This window comes from Xenopus tropicalis, chromosome 10, assembly GCF_000004195.4.
Source record: "Xenopus tropicalis strain Nigerian chromosome 10, UCB_Xtro_10.0, whole genome shotgun sequence".
In the NCBI taxonomy this organism is placed as follows: Eukaryota; Metazoa; Chordata; class Amphibia; order Anura; family Pipidae; genus Xenopus; species Xenopus tropicalis.
In genome coordinates this window covers 15,588,193-15,606,409 of record NC_030686.2, presented here as the reverse complement: position 1 = coordinate 15,606,409, position 18,217 = coordinate 15,588,193, and the positions used below count along the sequence as shown (strand labels likewise).

Genomic DNA, 18,217 nt, shown 5'->3' with positions numbered 1-18,217 from the left:
TTGGCATTGTAATAAGTTCACCTAAGAATTGCCATTGATGTTATTGCAACATTGCTATAGAGACTGACACACAAACAAGTTCAGTTTGATTGCTCAAGACCATGTGATTTTTAAAGGGGTAGTTCACCTTCAAATTAACTTTTTTGTATGATGTAGACATGAGAGATGGCAATATGAATAGAAGAAGTAATAAATAACAATAACAATATAATTATAGTAATAGTTTTTGGCTGCTGGGGTCAGTGACCCCCATTTGAAAGCTGGAAAGAGTCAGAAGAACTTTAAAAAATAAATAATGAAAAATAATTGCAAAGTTTTTAGGAGTGGCATATTCTATAACATACTTAACATAGTTAACATAAAGTGAACCTCGCTTTTAATGGTCTGTATATACAATAGGGAATTTTGTGACGACAGAGTGGGAATATACATTATTAAAGAAGCAATAACATTCTAGCAGCCAATATATCACTATAAATATCACCTAGAAATGTCAACAAGTCCATAAATAAAGATCAAGTTCCCCCATTTATAGTTTACAAATGTGTGGCTATTATAAAGCACTTATGGGAATGAGGTCCTGTTGTCTAGCTGCTATTGAGCATTTTTTTAATGTCTGTCTGCTTTGAGACTGGCTTATATGCTTCAGACTGGCTTATATGCTTCAGACTGGCTTATATGCTTCAGGTTGGCTTATATGCTTCAGACTGGCTTATATGCTTCAGGTTGGCTTGCCCGCCTAAAGACTCTTGTGTTGTGCCTGCTTACTCATAGGAATGGATATCTAATACTACCATCTTTTGAATGTCTCAACAGGACTCCAAATCAAAAGCTCTTGCCTTCTTCCTGTTGGAACTGACAGAGGGAACACAGTGACCAGGTGTTCCTGCAGATTCATCTCTTTCATGTTGGAGCAACAATGAAGTACAAGGCAACATGAATATCTTCAATCCCCCTTCCCCCCCAATCTTCTATACTCTATTTTAGTCAGGGGTTTGTATAGTATGGGCTCAAGTGTGTGTGTTGGAAGAACAGGAAGCTTTGGAAAATACTCATTCTAGAGTTGGGGCTCACATTTTGGTCTTCAAAACCGGTTTTTATTTCCCTAAGGCATGTTTGAGAACTCCATAGCTTCCATGTTATGATACCATTGTAATAGGGCCAGATGGGGTGAATTTAGGAAAAATAGATACAGTGTATTAAATGCAAAGTTGGACGGTACTACACAAGAGCAGTGGTCCTCCATTTCAGTTTTCAACCTTTATCGACAAGCAAGAATTTTACACAGTGAACAAAATAAATGAATCCCAGAGTTAAGAAAATAATTAACAAAAATGTGTTTTGTTGGTAAAGTTAAACAGAAAACCAAATGTGATAAATCCCAGTTTTTGGGTGAATATGATTTATTATTTTTTTGGACATGTTTACAATGCATTGTATTTGCGAATGTCGCCAATACTAAGTGATATAGGGACAGTAAGATACCATGGTGGTCGGTTGAGACTCTAATACCATAAATATACAGTTATGTAGGTTGCTCCATAGCCAAAGATACAAGAAAATCATGGGAAATATTCCCTAAACAGCACGAATCTCAGTATCCCTCAGTCAGCTGAGCCCATTAACAGAATTCTGGGAATTCTAGTTCTTTATTTTGTTTTTCTTGATACACCCCCGGGATATTCCCAGAATAGTCTACTTATACATTGTCCCTGTTTTGCTAAATGAATGCAAATGTTTCACTTTTTACAGCATTGGATTCACTAGTAATCTGAGAGCCATTTAACTTTGTACACATTGACTTAAAGTTTAAATTAATATGTTTAGCGGTTGGACGCTACATGCAAGATAGCGATGTTATGCTGGTCTTAATTCACAATTACTGTATGTAATAAAATAATGTATCACAGTAAGAAGCCAAAATAATTACTCAATATATACTGCAAATAATATATTTATTCTACAGGCGTAACCAGAAAGCTCTGAATTATGAAGGCCACCTGGCGTATTTAAGCAAATATTTCAAATTGTTAAGGAAAATTCCCTTTTTCTCTGTACTAATAAAGATGCACCTTATACTTGATGGAAACTAAGCTGCATGAATCCATATTGGTGGCAAAACAATCTAATACTTAAATGCCTTTAGGCCAGAAGGTGATCCAAATGATGGAAAGATCCCTTATCTGGAAAAGCCCAGGTCCCAGACATTCTGCATAGGGATGATCAAATATTTTGTGAAATTTTCTGCAAATCTGAGCCAGAATTTCACCATGTAGCAAGGAAAAAAAAGGTATAGCAGTATTAGAGTTTTGCCATGCATTTTATTTTGCCAGAACAAATGCTGTTTCTTAAACCTCACCAGCATTATTAAAATTCCTCCATTCATTTTTCTTTCGTCAAAAAAAAAAATTCCCACCAGGAAAAAACACCTATTGACTCCAATGTATTTGAAGCGAAAGAAAGAAAAAAAACCTCCATCTACATTGCACCAGAAAAAACACCAATGGCATTATTCAAACTTATCCATTTTGCACATAAAAATACATGACGCCCTTTGATTCCAATGCAAGACTGAGAAAAATGCATTTTTGTGATTTTGTCTGAGGTTTTGTGCTTTTTTTGGGAAGTTACACTCATCGCTAATTCTGGGTATTTGATCCCATAAATCCCTTATTTATATAATTAAAGAGCGCCTTGTACTTAGGGTTGCCACCTTCGCCGGTAGCTAAACCTGAGCAAAGGGGGGCGGAGCTGACTGCATCAGGGGTGGAGCCGTAATGCTGGGGGAGGGCATGATGACATCAGGGTGTGCACAATGAATGTTGTAAACATTTTTACAGTTTTGAACTGGACACCCCTTCGAAAAACTGGGATTTCCAATTCAAAACAAGACAGGTAGCAACCCTAGCTCTGTCTATATTCTGCCAAAAAAGTAAATCCAAGGCTTTCATTAAAAGTAAAAGATCTATTATACAGAAACCAGTTATCAAAAAAGCTCTAAAATACAGCAATGCTAATTAAGAAAAACAATTCCACATTTTTGACTTATTTGCTTTTTCTCTCTGTAATAATAACACATTAACTGTGCTTGATGGTAACTAAGCTGCATGGATCCATATTGGTGGCAAAGCAATCCCATTGGGTTTATTTAACATTTACCTGATTTTTTTATCAAATTTATGTTATAGGGAACTAAATTGTGAAAATGTCCCTTAAATGGAAATCCACAGTGCCCAAGTGTTCTCGAAAATAGATCCTATACCCGTAGTAGAATAAATATATTGCAGTACATTGATTGCAGTTTATGCTCAAAAAGGGCATATCTTTATGGCTTATTTGTGTGTATTACACATGGCTTTTTACCCACTGACTGCAGTATGTGTCTGTTTGTGATGCAGTGTGGCAATGCAGGCTTTTTCAACAGTATATTTTGTATTTTGTAGTACAAGTAGGGTCTGCAGCAACTTGCAGTTCTTTCTGGAATCTGATGGATGAATAGTTTTTGTAAGCACTGTTATGCATTTAGATGCTGATAAGAGCACATGTTTAACCTATGTTGTTTACAGATGAATGTATTTAAAGATAATTCCAGTGCTGAGAGCGGTTATATTTTACACCAAAGTGCTTGTATATATTTTTGTTTAGTACTGGAATTCTATGAATAAAGTGCATTTCAATTAGAGGTCTTATTCTTGTACATTTCAGAAGGTGTATGCAATAAATTAAAGGGAAGTTGATTTTGTCTTTGTCTTGTGTTTTAATACTCATCAATGAATCATTACATTTTGGAACTATATATCTTCAAAAGGGTGGCACTCCGCTTCAAATATATACCCAGGTGCACGGTAAGGGTGAAGACACACAGAGCTACTAGTAGCAGCTACTTGTCACGGCTACTAAAATAGACAATGCTGATCATTTACTGATAACTGTCTCTACATGTGTTTTAGCAGAGGCAGTTCGCAGTATTGTCTATGGCAGGGTATTTTGTGGTGTTAAGTATGTAAACATATACAGCCATTTTGGTACCACTTATATAAAAAAATAAAATGAAAAATAACCTCATGTATTGTCTCAAAAGGTGCACAGTGCAAAGATTAAAACACAATAAAAAATATACCTGAACCACAAAATCATATGTATCACACCAATATCCTATATATATATATATACCGTATATACTCGAGTATAAGCCGATCTGAATATAAGCCGAGGTACCTCATTTTACCTAAGAAAACTGGAAAAACGTATTGACTCGAGTATAAGCCTAGGGTGGGAAATGCAGCAGCTACTGCTAAGTTTCAATAATCAAAATAAATACCAATACAATGACATTAATTGAGGCATCAGTGGGGTATGTTTTTCAATATTTATTTAAAAGAAAAACAGTAAACTAGCTCTGTAAGTGGAGAAGAGGGTCAACAAAAACAATATGAGTACTACCCCACGCTCATTGTGCATTGGCAAACTGGCAGCAGACCCGATCCCAGAGGAGATGTAAGGGGAAATAAGTATTGCTAGTGGGAGCCTAGGCCAGGGCACTGGAGGGTCTGGTTGCGGGTGGCCTAATTTGCACACAAAGGACAGAGGGTGCTAGTCTGGAGGGACCCATGGCACCCGACTCGAATATAAGCCGAGGGTGACTTTTTCAGCACATTTTGGGTGCTGAAAAACTAGGCTTATATTCGAGTCTATACAGTATATGTAAAATTGAAAACAAAGTCCATAGTCAGACTATATAGATTTGTGGGTGCCAAACAGGACGACCAGCACTCCAACATTTGTAAATATGAAACTATTTTATTTTACCATCTCATTGTGATTCCAATGTTCCCACCCCAAATTATGATTAAAAAAAAATGAAAACGTGTAGCTCATGTACAGCCTGGTCTTATTATGTATAAACCACAATCTTTGTAGTTAACATTTCCCCCGAAAAATCCACTCAGGACTTCTGCGAAGAGAGTATTATTAAAGCATTAAACAATTACAATGGGACGCAAAAAACAACAATTTCTTTGAATTTATTTCGTACATACAGTATGTGTTCTGCTTTTGTTAAGTGGCCCCAAAGCATAAACGTTAAGCTGTAAATTCCTTTTTGGTATCTGGCACCATAGGTAGGGAAATACTTCAACTGTTTACTAAGGGATGTGCTTCATGCTCCATCGAGCTGTTGCTAAACGTACAGGTGCACAGTGGAGCTTCCGTTTTCTGACTGAAAAAGTTATCAGGGCAACTAAGCTGGTAAAGGGTATGGAAAGTCTCAGTTATGAAGAAAGACTGGCCAAGTTGGGTCTGTTTACACTGGAGAAGAGGCGCTTAAGAGGTGACATGATAACTATGTATAAATATATAAGGGGATCATATAATAACCTCTCTAATGTTTTATTTACCAGTAGGTCCTTCCAACGGACACGAGGGCACACACTCCGTTTAGAAGAAGGGAGGTTCCGTTTAAATATTCGGAAAGGATTTGTTACTGTGAGAGCTGTGAAGTTGTGGAATTCCCTCCCCGAATCAGTTGTACTGGCTGATACATTATATAGCTTTAAGAAGGGGTTGGATGAGGGAATACAGGGGTAGGGGAGATAGCTCTCAGTACAAGTGAGGGAATACAGGGGTAGGGGAGATAGCTCTCAGTACAAGTGAGGGAATACAGGGGTAGGGGAGATAGCTCTCAGTACAAGTGAGGGAATACAGGGGTAGGGGAGATAGCTCTCAGTACAAGTGAGGGAATACAGGGGTATGGGAGATAGCTCTCAGTACAAGTGAGGGAATACAGGGGTAGGGGAGATAGCTCTCAGTACAAGTGAGGGAATACAGGGGTAGGGGAGATAGCTCTCAGTACAAGTGAGGGAATACAGGGGTAGGGGAGATAGCTCTCAGTACAAGTGAGGGAATACAGGGGTAGGGGAGATAGCTCTCAGTACAAGTGAGGGAATACAGGGGTAGGGGAGATAGCTCTCAGTACAAGTGAGGGAATACAGGGGTAGGGGAGATAGCTCTCAGTACAAGTGAGGGAATACAGGGGTAGGGGAGATAGCTCTCAGTACAAGTGAGGGAATACAGGGGTAGGGGAGATAGCTCTCAGTACAAGTGAGGGAATACAGGGGTAGGGGAGATAGCTCTCAGTACAAGTGAGGGAATACAGGGTTATGGGAGATAGCTCTCAATACAAGTGAGGGAATACAGGGGTAGGGGAGATAGCTCTCAGTACAAGTGAGGGAATACAGGGGTATGGGAGATAGCTCTCAGTACAAGTGAGGGGATACAGGGGTAGGGGAGATAGCTCTCAGTACAAGTGAGGGAATACAGGGGTAGGGGAGATAGCTCTCAGTACAAGTGAGGGAATACAGGGGTATGGGAGATAGCTCTCAGTACAAGTGAGGGAATACAGGGGTAGGGGAGATAGCTCTCAGTACGAGTGAGGGAATACAGGGGTAGGGGAGATAGCTCTCAGTACGAATGAGGGAATACAGGGTTATGGGAGATAGCTCTCAGTACAAGTGAGGGAATACAGGGGTAGGGGAGATAGCTCTCAGTACAAGTGAGGGAATACAGGGGTAGGGGAGATAGCTCTCAGTACAAGTGAGGGAATACAGGGGTAGGGGAGATAGCTCTCAGTACAAGTGAGGGAATACAGGGGTAGGGGAGATAGCTCTCAGTACAAGTGAGGGAATACAGGGGTAGGGGAGATAGCTCTCAGTACAAGTGAGGGAATACAGGGGTAGGGGAGATAGCTCTCAGTACAAGTGAGGGAATACAGGGGTAGGGGGGTAGCTCTCAGTACAAGTGAGGGAATACAGGGGTAGGGGAGATAGCTCTCAGTACAAGTGAGGGAATACAGGGGTAGGGGGATAGCTCTCAGTACATGTGAGGGAATACAGGGGTATGGGAGATAGCTCTCAGTACAAGTGAGGGAATACAGGGGTAGGGGAGATAGCTCTCAGTACAAGTGAGGGAATACAGGGGTAGGGGAGATAGCTCTCAGTACAAGTGAGGGAATACAGGGGTAGGAGAGATAGCTCTCAGTACAAGTGAGGGAATACAGGGGTAGGGGGGATAGCTCTCAGTACAAGTGAAGGAATACAGGGGTATGGGGGATAGCTCTCAGTACAAGTGAGGGAATACAGGGGTAGGGGGGATAGCTCTCAGTACAAGTGAGGGAATACAGGGGTAGGGGAGATAGCTCTCAGTACAAGTGAGGGAATACAGGGTTATGGGAGATAGCTCTCAGTACAAGTGAGGGAATACAGGGGTAGGGGAGATAGCTCTCAGTACAAGTGAGGGAATACAGGGGTAGGGGAGATAGCTCTCAGTACAAGTGAGGGAATACAGGGGTAGGGGAGATAGCTCTCAGTACAAGTGAGGGAATACAGGGGTAGGGGAGATAGCTCTCAGTACAAGTGAGGGAATACAGGGGTATGGGAGATAGCTCTCAGTACAAGTGAGGGAATACAGGGGTAGGGGAGATAGCTCTCAGTACAAGTGAGGGAATACAGGGGTAGGGGAGATAGCTCTCAGTACAAGTGAGGGAATACAGGGGTATGGGAGATAGCTCTCAGTACAAGTGAGGGAATACAGGGGTAGGGGGGATAGCTCTCAGTACAAGTGAGGGAATACAGGGCTAGGGGAGATAGCTCTCAGTACAAGTGAGGGAATACAGGGGTATGGGAGATATGCTCTTAGTACAAGTTGATCCAGGGACTGGTCCGATTGCCATCTTGGAGTCAGGAAGGAATTTTTTCCCCTCTGAGGCAAATTAGAGAGGCTTCAGATGGGGTTTTTTGCCTTCCTCTGTATCAACTAGCAGTTAGGCAGGTTATATATAGGCATTATGGTTGAACTTGATGGACGTATGTCTTTTTTCAACCTAACTTACTATGTTACTATGTTACTTAAAATACTCCATTCACTTAAGCTAAAAGTGTGACAAATATTTACAGATGGCACTTGGGTGAGGAGTTACTAAAATAAGGAGCTGATTTATCAGCGTTTGAATTCGAATATTTCCTGTCGTCCTAATTTTTTTGTATTAGGGTTTTCAAAACTCAGACTTTTAATGTGGAACTTTGGCTTCTAAAAGTTTACAAGTTCATGTAGAAGTCAATGGGAGTTGCCCTAGGTGAAAGGTATGAGTTTTTGGAGCGTTTGTAGGCCCATTGGAAATGATGAAAAGAATACAAATTCAATGCATTCAAGGTTTTTTCACAGTTTATTTAATCAAGATTTTTTTTTTAATAAATAAGCAAAGTTTGATAAAATTTAAAGTTTATTTGAACTGAAATAAAAACTTTGAATTCACAAATTTGAATCTAATAAATAATGAATATAATAAATATGTCTTATATTAAAAACACTGTTTCTTTTACAGTGGAACAGAGGGACTAGTCATGGGGGGTTACAGAACATATGACAACTATGGGTGAATCTATTCACTCACATACAGACCCATACTGACCTATCTATCCACTCACATACAGACCCATACTGACCTATCTATCCACTCACATACAGACCCACACTGACCTATGTATCCACTCACATACAGACCCACACTGATCTATCTATACACTCACATACAGACCCACACTGACCTATCTATCCACTCACATACAGACCCATACTGACCTATCTATACACTCACATACAGACCCATACTGACCTATCTATACACTCACATACAGACCCACACTGACCTATCTATACACTCACATACAGACCCATACTGACCTATCTATACACTCACATACAGACCCACACTGACCTATCTATCCACTCACATACAGACCCACACTGACCTATCTATCCACTCACATACAGACCCACACTGACCTATCTATCCACTCACATACAGACCCACACTGACCTATCTATCCACTCACATACAGACCCATACTGACCTATCTATCCACTCACATACAGACCCACACTGACCTATCTATCCACTCACATACAGACCCACACTGACCTATCTATACACTCACATACAGACCCATACTGACCTATCTATACACTCACATACAGACCCACACTGACCTATCTATCCACTCACATACAGACCCACAATGACCTATCTATCCACTCACATACAGACCCACACTGACCTATCTATACACTCACATACAGACCCACACTGACCTATCCATCCACTCACCTACAGACCCACACTGACCTATCTATCCACTCACATACAGACCCACACTGACCTATCTATCCACTCACATACAGACCCATACTTACCTATCTATATACTCACATACAGACCCACACTGACCTATCTATCCACTCACATACAGACCCATACTGACCTATCCATCCACTCACATACAGACCCACACTGACCTATCTATACACTCACATACAGACCCATACTTACCTATCTATATACTCACATACAGACCCACACTGACCTATCTATCCACTCACATACAGACCCATACTGACCTATCCATCCACTCACATACAGACCCACACTGACCTATCTATACACTCACATACAGACCCACACTGACCTATCTATCCACTCACATACAGACCCATACTGACCTATCTATCCACTCACATACAGACCCATACTGACCTATCTATCCACTCACATACACACCCATACTGAACTATCTATACACTCACATACAGACCCATACTGACCTATCTATCCACTCACATACAGACCCATACTGACCTATCTATCCACTCACATACAGACCCATACTGACCTATCTATCCACTCACATACAGACCCATACTGACCTATCTATCCACTCACATACAGACCCATACTGAACTATCTATCCACTCACATACAGACCCATACTGACCTATCTATCCACTCACATACAGACCCATACTGACCTATCTATCCACTCACATACAGACCCATACTGACCTATCTATCCACTCACATACAGACCCATACTGAACTATCTATCCACTCACATACAGACCCATACTGACCTATCTATCCACTCACATACAGACCCATACTGACCTATCTATACACTCACATACAGACCCACACTGACCTATCTATCCACTCACATACAGACCCATACTGACCTATCTATCCACTCACATACAGACCCATACTGACCTATCTATCCACTCACATACAGACCCACACTGACCTATCTATCCACTCACATACAGACCCACACTGACCTATCTATCCACTCACATACAGACCCATACTGACCTATCTATCCACTCACATACAGACCCATACTGACCTATCTATCCACTCACATACAGACCCATACTGACCTATCTATACACTCACATACAGACCCACACTGATCTATCTATCCACTCACATACAGACCCACACTGATCTATCTATCCACTCACATACAGACCCATACTGACCTATCTATCCACTCACATACATACCCATACTGAACTATCTATACACTCACATACAGACCCATACTGACCTATCTATACACTCACATACAGACCCATACTGACCTATCTATACACTCACATACAGACCCATACTGACCTATCTATACACTCACATACAGACCCATACTGACCTATCTATACACTCACATACAGACCCATACTGACCTATCTCTACACTCACATACAGACCCATACTGACCTATCTATACACTCACATACAGACCCACACTGACCTATCTATACACTCACATACAGACCCATACTGACCTATCTATCCCCTCACATACAGACCCATACTGACCTATCTATCCACTCACATACAGACCCATACTGACCTATCTATCCACTCACATACAGAGCCACACTGACCTATCTATCCACTCACATACAGACCCATACTGACCTATCTATCCCCTCACATACAGACCCACACTGACCTATCTATCCACTCACATACAGACCCACACTGACCTATCTATCCACTCACATACAGACCCATACTGGCCTATCTATCCACTCACATACAGACCCATACTGACCTATCTATCCACTCGCATACAGACCCATACTGACCTATCTATCCACTCACATACAGACCCATACTGACCTATCTATACACTCACATACAGAGCCACACTGACCTATCTATACACTCACATACAGACCCATACTGGCCTATCTATACACTCACATACAGACCCACACTGACCTATCTATACACTCACATACAGACCCACACTGACTTATCTATACACTCACTTACAGACCCACACTGACCTATCTATCCACTCACATACAGACCCATACTGACCTATCTATACACTCACATACAGACCCACACTGACCTATCTATACACTCACATACAGACCCATACTGACTTATCTATCCACTCACATACAGACCCACACTGACCTATCTATCCACTCACATACAGACCCATACTGACCTATCTATACACTCACATACAGACCCACACTGACCTATCTATACACTCACATACAGACCCATACTGACTTATCTATCCACTCACATACAGACCCACACTGACCTATCTATACACTCACATACAGACCCATACTGACCTATCTATACACTCACATACAGACCCACACTGACCTATCTATCCACTCACATACAGACCCATACTGACCTATCTATACACTCACATACAGACCCATACTGACCTATCTATACACTCACATACAGACCCACACTGACTTATCTATACACTCACTTACAGACCCACACTGACCTATCTATCCACTCACATACAGACCCATACTGACCTATCTATCCACTCACATACAGACCCATACTGACCTATCTATCCCCTCACATACAGACCCACACTGACCTATCTATCCACTCACATACAGACCCACACTGACCTATCTATACACTCACATACAGACCCACACTGACCTATCTATACACTCACATACAGACCCATACTGACTTATCTATCCACTCACATACAGACCCACACTGACCTATCTATACACTCACATACAGACCCACACTGACTTATCTATACACTCACATACAGACCCATACTGACCTATCTATCCACTCACATACAGACCCATACTGACCTATCTATACACTCACATATAGACCCATACTGACCTATCTATACACTCACATACAGACCCATACTGACTTATCTATCCACTCACATACAGACCCACACTGACCTATCTATCCACTCACATACGCAAGGTCGGACTGGGGGGTGCAGGGCCCACCGGGGCTCCCGCCCCAGGGGCCCTGCAGGTGCCCCAGCCGCGTCCCCTAACCCCCCCAAGGGCCCCCCTAACCCCCCCCGAAGGGCCCCCGCCTGACGTCCTCCCCGAGCGCGTATAAATTGAACGCGTCGGGGAGGAACAGTCAGTAGGGGGAGCACCGGCAAAGGTCGGACTGGGCCGCTGGGGCCCACTAGGGCCGGGGCCCACCGGGATTTTTCCCGGTGTCCCGGCGGCCCAGTCCGACCCTGCACATACAGACCCATACTGACCTATCTATCCACTCACATACAGACCCATACTGACCTATCTATACACTCACATACAGACCCACACTGACCTATCTATACACTCACATACAGACCCACACTGACTTATCTATACACTCACAGACCCACACTGACCTATCTATACACTCACATACAGACCCATACTGACCTATCTATCCACTCACATACAGACCCATACTGACCTATCTATCCACTCACATACAGACCCATACTGACCTATCTATCCACTCACATACAGACCCACACTGACCTATCTATACACTCACATACAGACCCACACTGACCTATCTATCCACTCACATACAGACCCATACTGACCTATCTATACACTCACATACAGACCCACATTGACCTATCTATACACTCACATACAGACCCATACTGACCTATCTATCCACTCACATACAGACCCACACTGACCTATCTATCCACTCACATACAGACCCACACTGACCTATCTATCCACTCACATACAGACCCACACTGACCTATCTATACACTCACATACAGACCCATACTGACTTATCTATCCACTCACATACAGACCCACACTGACCTATCTATACACTCACATACAGACCCATACTGACCTATCTCTACACTCACATACAGACCCACACTGACCTATCTATACACTCACATACAGACCCACACTGACCTATCTATACACTCACATACAGACCCATACTGACTTATCTATCCACTCACATACAGACCCACACTGACCTATCTATCCACTCACATACAGACCCACACTGACCTATCTATCCACTCACATACAGACCCACACTGACCTATCTATCCACTCACATACAGACCCACACTGACCTATCTATACACTCACATACAGACCCATACTGACTTATCTATCCACTCACATACAGACCCACACTGACCTATCTATACACTCACATACAGACCCATACTGACCTATCTCTACACTCACATACAGACCCACACTGACCTATCTATACACTCACATACAGACCCACACTGACCTATCTATCCACTCACATACAGACCCACACTGACCTATCTATACACTCACATACAGACCCACACTGACCTATCTATCCACTCACATACAGACCCACACTGACCTATCTATCCACTCACATACAGACCCATACTGACCTATCTATACACTCACATACAGACCCACACTGACCTATCTATCCACTCACATACAGACCCACACTGACCTATCTATACACTCACATACAGACCCATACTGACCTATCTATACACTCACATACAGACCCACACTGACCTATCTATCCACTCACATACAGACCCACACTGACCTATCTATACACTCACATACAGACCCACACTGACCTATCTATCCACTCACATACAGACCCACACTGACCTATCTATACACTCACATACAGACCCACACTGACCTATCTATCCACTCACATACAGACCCACACTGACCTATCTATCCACTCACATACAGACCCACACTGACCTATCTATACACTCACATACAGACCCATACTGACCTATCTATACACTCACATACAGACCCACACTGACCTATCTATCCACTCACATACAGACCCACACTGACCTATCTATACACTCACATACAGACCCACACTGACCTATCTATCCACTCACATACAGACCCACACTGACCTATCTATACACTCACATACAGACCCACACTGACCTATCTATCCACTCACATACAGACCCACACTGACCTATCTATCCACTCACATACAGACCCATACTGACCTATCTATACACTCACATACAGACCCACACTGACCTATCTATCCACTCACATACAGACCCACACTGACCTATCTATCCACTCACATACAGACCCACACTGACCTATCTATCCACTCACATACAGACCCACACTGACCTATCTATCCACTCACATACAGACCCATACTGACCTATCTATACACTCACATACAGACCCACACTGACCTATCTATCCACTCACATACAGACCCACACTGACCTATCTATCCACTCACATACAGACCCACACTGACCTATCTATCCACTCACATACAGACCCACACTGACCTATCTATCCACTCACATACAGACCCACACTGACCTATCTATCCACTCACATACAGACCCATACTGACCTATCTATACACTCACATACAGACCCATAGTGAACTATCTATTCACTCACATACTGTGCAAATTAGGATATGGATTCAGTTCAAGATTCAGCAGAATGTATTGTGATGGATTAGGAGATCAGCTGAATATCAAAAATGTGGATTTCGTGCATCCCTAGTTTTTTTTACTAATAACATTGCACTGATATTTGAAACTGACTTCACAATATTATCTTTTTCTTTTTTTTCATTTTCAGTTTTCTTTTCCTTCCATTTTTCTTTTTTTAATTTATCACCAGTTATTTCTGTAAGCTGTCTCCTTGAGCCCATCAGGCCCCTTTTATCTATTGAAGTTATAACATTGAAAGCAAGTACCTAACTGGTTTCTGTAGGTAACTATTCCACAACAGATTTTGCCTATGTTTGTACCTAAACTAGTGATCTTTTTAAAATTTTAAAAACATTTTTTGACATATTTTTTAAAAAACCTTTTAAATTCTCATTTATTTTTTAAAAGAATCAGTAGGCTACGTATACAATGCATATGATATCATGGTTTACTCGTGACCCAGTGTTGGAAAAGTAGAGTTTGTCAATATAATGTAAATATTCACTAGGATTACTGTATTAACTGGCCATAAATGATGGAAATCTCTCTTCTAATATTCATATGTACATATGCAGGGTTCGGTGACAGGTTCTATAGGTCATTGAACAACAGCAGGTAGGTGCAATTGTGTCCTTTCCGTTCTGTTCCATATTCACAGACGACTTCAGTTTCATTTGTCCTTTGTCACCCACAACATGACACTAATATCTGTATCACTTCCCGTTTCCCAGTGTGACTTCGGTCACATTGTTCAATAAACATCATTGTGATGCACACACGGTTCTATGTGAGGGGAAACAAACAGATGTCTCAATTGGGCAACTCTTTATTGCAGATATTGAGCAGTTTGTGTGTTTCTGTTATTTAGAAGAATGAAGACTTTTCTATAAAGGAACATGATGAAATTCACTAATATCTAGTCTAAATGTGAATGTTTACCTTTAAAACAGCAAATTTACCACCACTGAAAACCCCACACATTGCCATTAAGATGGTGACCCCAAACCATCAGCTGCCTGGATAACCTGCCTTTATCCTGTTCTAAAGCCCTCAGACGGTCCAGCACTCACTACCATATGGACACCAAACCATATTGAAGCGGTAGAGCTTTTTGCCTGAAACCTGGGTTCATGCGCAGCCTTTGAAAGAGTAAATGAGGTCACAGAAGCAGGCGTTAACAAAGGGAGGGCGTGACATAGAACAAAGGGAGGAGCCGCTGACTTTGCCAACCAAGTTCAGGAGGCGGATGATCCTGAAAGGGGTTGTACTGTTTGTACTGACGAGTTCAGCGCCAAATGTATCCTTAAAACGAATGGAAGAAAGAAGGCAGATTCACTAATATTTAAATCCGTGAGTCCTGAAGTTTCCCAGCAATTTGAAGTGACTATTGTTACTGCTCGGTAAGAAAAATAATGAAGCATAATTATGCTGTGTAGGGACCCATAGGGTTAACATGGCTTTAAACCCTACAACTTCCTAGTTTATGCTGTTACTGTTATAGTTTTACATATGTGCCTTATTGGTTTACAGGTTGACTCCACCCATTGCACTTCAATATAGTGTTTAGCAAAGGGGTGGGTCTTCCTCTTTGGCTGCCTCTGATGTCTCTGGTGGAAGGTCCACTGAGCCTGGAATCAGAAATAGGCCCCAGTAAAGTCAAAGGCTACCCTAGAGTTACCATCCACTTATCCACTCATTCCCTCCTCACACGCTCGCATTCAAGACTTTGCAAGGGCTGCCCCCCTTCTCTGGAATTCGCTCCCACAATCTGTCAGACATTCTCCCAATCTCTCCGCCTTCAAAAGATCTCTAAAAACACATTTATTTAGAGAAGCCTACCCTAATCTAGTTTAGCAATACCCTGTGCCACACCTCTCACAACTCTGGTCATGCCCATTCCCACACCTTGTGTCTCATCCCTTTCTCCTTGTAGATTGTAAGCTCTTTTGGGCAGGGCCCTCTTCACCTCTTGTATCGGTTACTGATTGCTTTATATGTTACTCTGTATGTCCAATGTATGAAACCCACTTATTGTACAGCGCTGCGAAATATGTTGGCGCTTTATAAATAAATGTTAATAATAATAATAGAGAAGTCGGGGACAGGGACCCCATGAATGAGGACCAGTTATATAGTAATACTCTGTCCAGCACTTTCTAGGAAAGTGAGGTAGTGAGGGAAGGAAGCAAGAGCAGCTTTTGGCTCCATCCAGGAGGTTAGCTGGAAGTATTCTTCCATACAGGCACTGTTGCCTTAGCGTAGGGCCACGGTTAAGATGCAGGATACATGCTAGTACCTTAACCCTGATCCACAGTCGGCTGTAGGACTCTTCATAGCTAAAGGTATTCAACCTGAAGACTGAGGTATCTATCCAGACTGCCTTCCATAGTGGTGCTGAGCTGACCAGGTGCTTTACCCTGCCCAGTCTCCCAAAAAGAGGTGGGATAAACCGGTGGCACCCTTACTTGTTGTCCTCAGAGTGTACTACTGCTATACTATCTTCATTTGTGAGTATACAGTATGAGCTAACCCTGTGCACTAATTGTCTTTGGCAATAAATCAAGTTATCCTTTGTTCACCAGCAAGAACCTTCTGGCGTCCATTATTTGCTATTTTATTATGCACACAGTACAGTGAGTTGTAGTTTCACTACATCCCGGGATATTTCCACGTTGCGAGGGATTGAGGGATTGAGTCCTTTGTACCCCATGCTCTAAACCTATCCTAGCTGGTGCTTGTCTGTTTTACAGCCAAATAGGGGTTACAGTTGTATATACTAGCAGTATTATTAATAGTATATACAGCAGTAAGTCCCTATGTTTCTACAATACCACCAATTGCTAGCCTGGGTCCTGTATAACCGATCAGTCCTAACCTTTAATAGGCTGAATTACACTCCACATCCCCAGTCAGTTTAGTTCCTCATATGTCAGGAAACAAATAAGGAGTCTGTAGAGTTGAGGTCTAGTCTCTTCTACGCCTTCTACTAGAGGAACAGCAGCTGAAACGGAGTACAAGGACAGGCTCAGTGCAGGCCTGGACTGCTAATCTGTGGATTTTGGAAAATGCCAGGGGTCCATAAACTTTTTTTTACCTTTGAGTCACTCTCAAATGTAAAAAGAGTTAGGGAGCAACAAAAACATTAAAAAAAATCCTGGGGTGCCAAATAAGGGCTGTTATTGGGTATTTGGTAGCCTCTATGTGGACTGGCAGTCAACAGGAGGCTCTGCTTGTCAGTACACATGGTTTTTATGCAACCAAAACTTGCCTCTGAACCAGGAATTCAAAATGAAGTGCATGCTTTGAGGCCACTGGGAACAACATCTAAGGGGTTGGTGAGAAACACGTTGGTTGTGAGCCACTGGTTGGGGATCACCGCCATAGACACTCTCTATATATTGGGACTGTGGAGAGCTGTTTGGGCTACTGCCTTAAAATGCCAGGGCCTATTTTGAATCACAGTCCAGGCTTAGCTCTATGGAAGAGTGAAAGGACTGCATGAAATGCGGTTTAACTTCCACTGTAGAGAAAACAGGATCATATAAAGGAAATCATATCAAGGGACAGGC

The 18,217-nt window shown here is 42.1% G+C and overlaps 1 protein-coding gene across 5 annotated transcripts in view; it reads left to right on the top strand.

The window, feature by feature from the left end:
• scn4a (sodium channel, voltage gated, type IV alpha subunit) overlaps positions 1–3,742 on the top strand; it is a 102,047-nt gene extending 98,305 nt beyond the window's left edge. For all 5 annotated transcript variants that reach the window (XR_004220652.1, XM_018089322.2, XM_031894529.1 and 2 more), the window contains one exon: positions 817–3,742. Coding sequence is in view for 3 of the 5 variants with exons in the window: in XM_018089322.2 (XP_017944811.2) it covers positions 817–876 (60 nt within the window). In the remaining 2 variants the exon portion in view is untranslated. The remainder of the gene's footprint in view (positions 1–816) is intronic.
• The last annotated feature ends 14,475 nt before the right edge of the window (positions 3,743–18,217 follow it).